General features: G+C 43.0%; 2 protein-coding genes across 2 annotated transcripts; both read right to left on the bottom strand.

Moving 5' to 3' along the window:
• Positions 1-642: 642 nt before the first annotated feature.
• Positions 643-1,716, bottom strand: LOC120866192 (olfactory receptor 3A1). The gene has a single exon (XM_040243751.1). It carries the CDS (start codon positions 1,612-1,614, stop codon positions 643-645), a length of 972 nt encoding a protein of 323 aa, XP_040099685.1. The 5' UTR covers positions 1,615-1,716.
• Positions 1,717-8,519: 6,803 nt separating this feature from the next.
• Positions 8,520-9,467, bottom strand: LOC120866191 (olfactory receptor 3A1-like). The gene has a single exon (XM_040243750.1). The coding sequence runs from the start codon at positions 9,465-9,467 to the stop codon at positions 8,520-8,522; it is 948 nt and encodes a 315-aa protein (XP_040099684.1).
• Between the last annotated feature and the right edge of the window lie 241 nt (positions 9,468-9,708).

The following is a 9,708-nucleotide window of genomic DNA, read 5'->3' as shown; positions in this document are numbered from 1 at the left end:
ATTTTGAGAGTGATCATATTTGTTAAAGTTTTGAAATTAAAAAAAAATTTAAGTTGTAAAAATCTTCACAGAGGTGTCATGCTTTCCCGAGTTCCTCAAGAATACATGACCATACAGTTTCCCATCTGTTCCCTCCGTATCCTGTGGTATTGATATCTTGTGTGATGGGCGAGGAATGAGCTGCTTTTTTTGGCTGATAGAAGCCTGATGGGAGAGAGAGAGTCATCCTGATCTCTAGGCCTATGTTTTATAAAAGGTTAACCATTCCTGAAATTGAAGAAGTCGTATGACCACCTGGGAAGTTCCTGGGATATTCTTGGTATTAGCAACGGAAGAGTCATTCCCTATGAGACATGCACCTGAAGATGTTGAAGGCTTCCTGGGTTTCACTTCCACCCAGAAAAGGAGCGTACAGTGACTTAAGTTGTAATTTGTCAAGGAGACTGACCTGGCAGAATCTACCTGTCCATTGCCTATATTGGGTAGGGCTCCTATGCATATTATCCCCTACCAAAAAAAAAAAAAAAATCCAAAAGCTCAGGGAGATAGAGAAGGTTCCAGACCATTTGTCCCAACTACTGCCCCCAGAGAATTTTTCCTTTAGTCCAAAAAGAGAAAGGGAGAAATTGACACAAGACCTCATCACGCCAGTGACCACCTCCCCTTGATCACCCGCCAGAGGGCACCCTGAACATCAGGATTCCTGAGGCTGTAGATGATTGGATTCAGCATGGGGTTGGCTACAGTGTTAAAAATTCCAACAGCTTTATCCTTATCTGAAAGCTTGGCTGAACCTAGTCGCATGTAGTTAAAGATACCTGAACCATAGAATATGGCAACCACCGTGAGATGGGAGCCACACGTGGAGAAGGCTTTCTTCCTGCCCTCTGCTGAGCGAATTCGTAGAACTGCAGCTGCCACATGGATGTAGGAGGTGACAACAAGAGCCAGGGGGGTACCTGCCATTATGAAACCCACGCCAAAGAGCAGCAGCTCGTTGAGCTGGGTGCTGGAGCAGGAGAGCTGGAAGAGCTGTGGGAGGTCACAGTAGAAGTGGTTGATCACACTGGGACCACAGAAGTTGAGTGTGGATATGGCTACAGTGTGGGTCAGTGCATTTGAGAAGGCACAAGCCCAGGACACAGCCACCAGTATCCTCTGGACTGTCGGGCTCATGCGGGTACTGTAAGTGAGGGGTCGGCAGATGGCCAGGAATCGGTCATAGGCCATGGCTGTCAACAAGAAGCAGTCCACCCCAACTAGGAGGTGGAAGAAGAAAAGCTGTGAGAGGCAGGCTGCATAGGGAACTGTGCGCTTGTGGTACAAGAGACGACCCAGCATCGAGGGAATGGTGACGGTGATGCACCCAATGTCCAGCACTGACAGGTTCCCCAGGAAGAAGTACATGGGGGTGTGGAGTTTGGGTTCCACCAAGACGGCTGCCAGGATGCTGAGGTTGCCCCCGACAGTGACAAGGTAGGCAAGGAGGAAGAGTACAAAGACAGCTGGCCACAGCCCTGGCGTCTCCACCAACCCCAGCAGGATGAATTCAGTAACAGCTGTTCCATTGGCCCCAGGTTTTGGCTGCATTAGTTCCTGCAAGGAAATATCCATGAAGATAAGGAATAATTCCTCTCAGTATATTCAAAAAGAAGAAATAGACGTCTTTCTATGTCCTGAGCCCTCTACTAAATTCCCCCTTTCCAAGTAAGGACTTTCCCACCATCCAGTCCACACCACACTTGTTAACACTACATTTGCTACAAAATTCTCAGCTACATGGGAATCCTTTCGCCATGTAAACATATCTCAAATGATCATGTTATACTTTGACAGTTTTACTTGTTGATTATACCTGTATTAGGTTAAAAAAAGTAGCATTTTATAAGCTTAAAAAAACTGAAAAGTCAAGGAATAAACCTAAACTAATATAGGAATTTAGTATATAATAAAAGCAGCACCTTAAAGGAATGGGAACAAGTATTATTCAATAAGTACTTATGAGGGCAATAATATAGCTATGTTGGAAAACTATAAGTCGTATACATACCTCATATATTTTGCAAAAATAAATTCTAAATGGATCAAAGTTTTAAATGAAGTATTAAACCACAAAGTTATTGGGGAAATGGAGAATTTAATAGTAGTGGTGCAAGGATAACTCAAAATATAGAAAACATTTTAATAATCAAAAGTAATGTTTTAATTATTTTAAAATTCTGGCCAACTGGCTAAATGGACCCACTTCTTCCCAAAGCCCATTCTTTGCATGCTTCTAGATTAGGGTTGGCCACAAGGGGAATTTGCATAATATCTGTAAGGCAGAAGTGGAAAGGAAAAAGGACAATTTGGCAACATCTTTCAAGTTATAAATGTATTTTTCTTTTTACCTGACAATTCCATATCTAGAAATTTATCCAACAGATATATGGTCACAGAAATGATGGTCACACAGAGATGATGTCTGTGTGAGCTTATTTGTTGCAGCATTGATGTAGTAGCAAATAATTAGAAATAATCTATCTGTTCATTATTAAAGGGCTTACTAAGTTAATTATGGAATATTTTTCCAAAGGAATATTATGCAGCTGTCGGAAAGAGCTCTATCTGTGCAGATTTGAAAGATATCAAAGCAGTATTATTAATTGTAAAGCACAGCTTGTAGAATACATATATCATATATTATGCTTTGTTTGTTGTGCAGCAGAAACCAACACAACATTTAAAGCAATTATCCTTCAACTAAAAATAAAAATTAAAAAACCCCCACAACTCTGTGAATATGAATTGAACTGTATGGTTTAACTGGGTGAAGTGTGTGCTCAATCACTCAGTCGTGCCAGACTCTTTGCAATCTCATGGACTGTAGCCTGCCAGGGTCCTCAGTTCATGGAATTTCCCAGGCAAGAATACTGGAGTAGGTTGCCATTCCCTTCTCCAGGGGATCTTCCCGACCCAGGGACTGAACTGACGGAATTCCCTTGGAAGCATTCCCTGCTAATAATTACAAGGAGACTTACCCCGGGCTACAACAGTGCATAGTCTTAAGTGCTTTGAGTGTGGTTAACTCATTTATTCCTCACAACCTTCCTATGAAACAGATACCATTTTAATCTGCATTTTACAGAAAGAACATGAGTCACATATAGCAAGTGGCTGAAGGCAAGGTCTTAACTAGGATATGCTGACTTTTAACCTGTTCTTAACATTTACGCATACCATCAGGACACCTCAAGGATCATAAAGCCATGTCCTTCTCCTGCAACTCTCTCAATGTATTTCTTTTTTTTTTTTCCCTCTCACAATGTATTTCTGACCCATTCTTATGACTCAAAGACTTACTCTCATACTCATGATAGTTGTGCCCTTGTAAATCCCAGTCTTGCCTTGTAGGCTGCAGTAGCTCAACTCCAAATCAGTGCCTTGGATGTATCATGGCCACGGTCAGCAGCTGCCCCCTGATTTCCCTTTTTATTTTAAACCATGTCTTAAGATTGCAAACTCTGTGAGTTCCTAGATTCCCACCTTTGCTTATGCTCTTTTCTCTGTATTGAATGTCTTTCTTCCAATGTCATGTTCAAAATCTTCATGATTCAGCTCAAATGCTGTCTTCCTCCAGAAACGCTGCCCTGATCTGTGCCCATTTTAAAGTGATACTTACATCTTCGACATTCCCATTACACTTTAATTGTATTCTACGTGGCACTAAGCACTGTGCCTTCAGCACAGTCATTTAGTGATTTATTCATTTAGTAATTTAAGGATGAGATTCATGGCTGACTCAACCGTAGGAACTACATGCATAAACTCATTGTAGTTGTGCATCATTTTGTAAATAAATGAATAGCCGCACTGGTTGACAAAGAAGTTTTCTGGCCAAAGGGGCCTCATTGTGGGCTAAGGTGGTGAGGAAAGGATTTGTGGACAAGTGTGAATTGTGCTAGACATGATTTGGAGGAAGTCGAGTCGAGTGAAAGGCACAGGGTGACTGCTGTAGGGATAGGGTTGATTCCTCCATTTGTCTCGATAGGCATGCAGGGGTTGTAGCATCCATGCATTTACAGATAGCTCTTTGTATGAACTTCCCACATATTTTCTACAGTCAGAAGAGGGACTCTTCAAAAACAAGTAAGTCATGACCCAGAATACTATGCTCTTCTAGTAGCTTCTGTCCAGCCCTCAATTAACAAGGAATGAAACTTTCAGTCTCCTAAATTCTGGTTGTTCACCAGACTAGCCGTCCAGGGCTTCAGTGGCTGATGAAATCACAGGTGTAATCCATTAATGACGTGACCCTTCTAGATCACCATTCTTGGAGATCCCTATGAGTCCTGGGCTTCCCTCATTATGCTGTGACCACTCCCTGCTCTGAAATTCCAGTAGGTCCTTCATGCTATAGGGTTGGTCTCAGGGATCTGGTCAAGTTGCCCAGTAAGGATTGAGTTCTGGGCAGGGACTTGAACACTGAATAAAATCAGAAAACAAGCTTTATCTTAAAAAGAAGGAAGAATTGGTAACGGTGCCTGGAAGTGAAACCTCAAGCTTTGGATCATAGTCCCAGCTTTTCCACTCACCTGATATGTCATCCTGTGAAAGTCTCTTATTTTTGCTTTTGAGACCTTGGTTGCTGCATCTGTAAAACCAGGAAGCTTGAAATAGTGACCACTGAAGTCCCTTCTCTGTTACATGGGAGCAGACAGAGGGTCATGTAAGAAGTCACTTTGCTGTGGCACAGAGGCCAGCGAGGTTTCATGGAAAGAGCTGTAAAAGGGGGATGAGAATCTGTACAAACTCAGTCCTCCGCTACTCTGGGGGAATGAAAGGGACCATATATACAGAAATGAGATAAAGAGAGGCTGAGGCGCTCTCTGTCATGGGACTTCTCCACCATGGTGTTGTCCCCTTGAGACCGCAAAATTAGCCCAGGAAGGGGAAGGAGGCAATGGGGAGAGCTAAGGACAGGTACACAATACAAGCCCTAATAAATACTGCAGTGGCAAATCAGTGGTGCCTCATGACTCTGTTGACTTAGAATTTTTTCAAACATCTTCCTCGCCATCCCTCATATTAATTTATGGAGCTGGTTAGGGCAGCTGTCCTGATAACTCTGTTTAACAGATGGGGACGTAGGGAGCTATTGGCTTTCCCAAAGTCATGAGGGAACTAGAAGCAGAGCCAGGATTGAATCTGGGGTCCTAGGTTGGAAGTTTTGCTTTCCCAGATGTCTGGTCCAAACAAAACCTTGGGGATATAGACCAGCTGACTCCTGGACCCCGCAATGAGGAATAAACCCAAGAAAGGAGCCAAAGGCTCCTTTTCCAACTTCAAATTTGTAACAAATCTTCAGAAAGAAAATACATTCCCACCTAGGGCTTATCAACAAGGGACACACACTCTTGGGGATCCTATAATGATCCTGAGGGTGGTAGAAGCTGAGGATCCCCCTGGGAGGTTGCCCCCCACCATAATTTTATGGGCCAAGTCTTTCGAAAATGAGAGTCTACTGTTAGAGATGACAGATTGAAAATTGGAGAGGCTGTGTAATGCAACCCCTGGATTCTCATGTCCTTCTCAATTACACCAGAGCCCCTATGACAGCACACTCTCTGTAGGCGCCTGCTGGACTTTGTAAAGGAATAGACCTGCTCATCCAGTTATGAACAGCTACTGAACACCATTGAACCCTAGTTTCCCTATTTGGAAAAAGGGTAGTATTCTCTCAAGGTTGCTGGGAAAATTAAATAAAGTAACACACGTAAAGTTCTTATTAGGAGACCACTGATGATGTTAGTAGCATAATAGTAACATTTAATATACTGTGTACATGACACTACACCATGAGCTTTATATACACGGAATCTCAACCAACTCTTACAACAATCCTATGAGATAACAATTGCAAGATTTTTTGTTCTGGTTCTGTGAAAAGTGCCATTGGTAATTTGATAGGGATTGCATTGAATCTGTAGACTGCCTTGGGTAGTACAGTCACTTTTACAATATTGATTCTTCCAATCCAAGAACAAGTGCACCTTACCTCAGGGCCCCAGCTTCTCTACCACTCTGAGTGTCAGCCCATCAGACCTGGCACCAAGAGAGATCCCCTCAGCTACAGGTTCCCTCTACAGGCAAAACGGAACAGGAGTATACCTGCAGCCTTTGCATCCAGGACCCTGATAGGCTACTAATGTCACCTACCGGGCTCCCGCAGTTTTGGCTACCAAAGACCTACACGGTTTTTGCCAACATTGACTTCAGTAGGACAAGCTACGCCAACTACTGTGCTTCTGCACAGCAAAGGAAGTAATCAATCAAAGGCAACCTACAGAATGGGAGAAAACGTTTGCAAACCCATATTTGGTGGCTTCCCAGATGGCTCAGTGGGTAAAGAATCCATCTGCAATGCAGGAGACACAGGAGACGAGGGCTCACTTCTTCGGTCAGGAAGGTCCCCTCAAGATGGAAATGGCAACCCACTCCAGTATTATTGCCTGGAGAATCCCACTGACAGAGGAGCTTGGTGGGCTATAGTCCATGGGGTCACAAAGAGTCAGACACAACTGAGCAACTAAGCCCATGTATCTGATAAAAGGTGAATACCCCAAATCTGTAAAGATTGCGTACAACATAATACCAAGTAAAAGCAAAAAGTCCAATTTTGAAAATGGGCAACAGACCTCAATGGAAACATTTTTCCAGAGAAGACATCCAGATGATCAACAAGTACATGAAAAGGTGTTCAACATCCCTAGTCATTAGGGAACTGCAAGTCAAAACCACAGTGGTATCACTTCATACCTGTTAGTATGGCTACTGTCAAAAAGACAAGAAATAACAAATGTTGGTGAGGATGTGAAGAGATGGAGCCCTCACACACTGATGGTGAGAATATAAATTGGTATAGCCATATGGAAAACAGTATGGAGTTTCCTCAAAAAATTAAAAATAGAACTGCCATATGGTCTAGATCCTTTATCCATGGGATTCTCCAGGCAAGAATACTGGAGTGGGTCGCCATTCCCTTCTCCAGGGGATCTTCAGGGGATCTTCCCAACCTGCATCTACTGCATTAGCAGGCAGATTCTTTACCACTAGCACTACCTGGGAAGTCCTAATTAATCTCATTTAACCTTAATTACTTTCTAAAGACCTTATCACCGGATACAGGCACATTGGGAGTTTTAGGGCTTCAACAGATGAATTTTGGTGAGACATAATTCAGTCCACATCATGGATATTAAAATATATTTTGAAATATATTCAATTTAATGTGAACATCAAAGAGATGAATATTGAAACACTCATTGGTAATTTTCAACTTTTATATTGTGAAAAATTAGAAGGATTTATTTATAGCAGTTGACAAAGTTATGAGGATGAAGTGATTTCACTCACTATTGGAATAACAGAAGAGTGCAAATATTTTGTAGAATAAGAGTGAAATACATAGAAAAAATCTAAAATTTTATTTTACTCAACTCAGGAATTTTATTAATTAAAACTTATGGAAATGTTAGAGGATAATAGAAACTCATCTCTAAAGAATAGTTTTTACATCATTGGTTGTAATTGCAGTAAATCTAGAAACAATCTAAACTGCATCAAAAGGAATATGGTTAAGCAAATTATGATTAGCTCATAAATTAACATTAGGCAGTCATTAAAATGGATTAAGTAAGTTTTCAGATATTTAGCATGTAGAAAAGTCTACCATGTAATGTGTAAACATAAAACATGGCATATATGCCTCTATTGATATGAATATACATAACTATGTTTATGTTGATATAAAAATACATAAATATATTTATGAATGTATAAAAAAACTAAAAAGGTAAGTACCAAATTCTTAACAGTAGTTTCTTCTGGAAAACTGCATTATGAAGAGTGAGGACAGAGAGGATAAAGGTTCTTATTTTATGCTCATAAAATTTTGTTTTCATTTCTATAAACATGATTTCTAAGAAAAATTTAAAATCAATGGATATTTCTATTTTAGAAAAATAGAAAGAAATGCCAAAAGAAACATAAATGCTCCACTGTTAAAAACCCTAGAATCTTGAAGTATAGGCAGGGTACTGGAAATCAGGGTCTCAAATTATACTGCACTAGGTCTGGATCCTTGTGTAAAAGCAGGTTGGGAATGCTGCTTTCAGAGCAAGCCTAACAGGAGGATGAGCTAATACTTGGCACCAGGCTGTGACTTTCTATATTCCAATCTAGATAGAATCTCTGCTGGAGTATTTTGGGGAACCCCAGCAGGAGAAAACTAGAGGTTCTTCCTATAGGGTCATGAGCCTTCCAGAATATAGAACTACCTGGGTTCCATGTCCATCTGGAGTGTGAAGGGTAGCTAGGACCAAATGGCAACTAGTCAAGGGCTCTTGTCTACAGAACCTACACATCTATTATCAGCTCAAACCTCCTTGAGGAACAAGAAGCCTCACTTCCTAACAAAAGTCAACTTGCTCAAGATGTAGGAAGGACAGGGACACGGTTTCACCCTCTTGAGACATCCCTCATGCAAAGGCTCGCTTCCCCGTAAGCACCCTCCTTAGGGCGCCCTGCACATCAGGGTTCCGGAGGCTGTAGATGAGTGGGTTCAGCATGGGACTGATGATGGTGTTGAGGATGCCAACCCCCTTGTCCTTGTCGGAAGCCTCCACTGAGCCCAGCCGCATGTAGCTGAAGACGCCTGTGCCATAGAAGATGCCCACCACGGTGAGGTGGGAGCCGCACGTGGAGAAGGCTTTCTTCCTGCCCTCTGCTGAGCGGATCCGCAGGACTGCAGCTGCCACATGGATGTAGGAGGTGACAATGAGAATCACAGGTGCACCTGCCATGAGGACACCCAGACCAAAGAGCAGCAGCTCGTTGAGCTGGATGCTGGAGCAGGAGAGCTGGAAGAGTTGTGGGAGGTCACAGTAGAAGTGGTTGATCACACTGGGACCACAGAAGTTGAGTGTGGATATGGCTACAGTGTGGGTCAGTGCATTTGAGAAGGCACAAGCCCAGGACACAGCCACCAGTATCCTCTGGACTGTCGGGCTCATGCGGGTGCTGTAAGTGAGGGGTCGGCAGATGGCCAGGAATCGGTCATAGGCCATGGCTGTCAACAAGAAGCAGTCCACACCAGCCAGGAGGTGGAAGAAGAAAAGCTGTGAGAGGCAGGCTGCATAGGGAACTGTGCGCTTGTGGGACAAGAGACGACCCAGCATCGAGGGAACGGTGACGGTGATGCACCCAATGTCCAGCACTGATAGGTTCCCCAGGAAGAAGTACATGGGGGTGTGGAGTTTGGGTTCCACCAAGATGGCTGCCAGGATGCTGAGGTTGCCCCCGACAGTGACAAGGTAGGCAAGGAGGAAGAGTACAAAGACAGCTGGCCACAGCCCTGGCGTCTCCACCAACCCCAGCAGGATGAATTCAGTAACAGCTGTTCCATTGGCCCCAGGTTCTGGCTTCATGGGTCCCTATAAGAAGATATCCCATAGGGGAAGGGATCAGTCTTTCCAAGTTAGTTGATCAGTAGAAATATATTGACTCGCTTTCAGGTGTCAAGCCTCAGAGTAAATTCCCAAGTGTCCTAGCGGGTATTTTCTCTTTCAGGCCACACCTCACTCATTAACTTTCTCTGTCTTCATCTCAGTGTCCTTACCCAGTGTCCAGGTGAGTTACCTGCTGCCATAACTACATTGGACTTCCCCC

This window comes from Oryx dammah, unplaced genomic scaffold, assembly GCF_014754425.2.
Source record: "Oryx dammah isolate SB20612 unplaced genomic scaffold, SCBI_Odam_1.1 HiC_scaffold_8, whole genome shotgun sequence".
NCBI classification, from domain to species: Eukaryota; Metazoa; Chordata; class Mammalia; order Artiodactyla; family Bovidae; genus Oryx; species Oryx dammah.
This window is presented reverse-complemented; position numbering and strand designations above follow the sequence as displayed.

What these genes read in the sequence shown, in the direction of transcription:
- LOC120866191 (XM_040243750.1), bottom strand. Translation starts at nt 9,467, where the DNA reads ATGAAGCCAGAACCTGGGGCCAATGGAACAGCTGTTACTGAATTCATC.
- LOC120866192 (XM_040243751.1), bottom strand. Translation starts at nt 1,614, where the DNA reads ATGGATATTTCCTTGCAGGAACTAATGCAGCCAAAACCTGGGGCCAAT.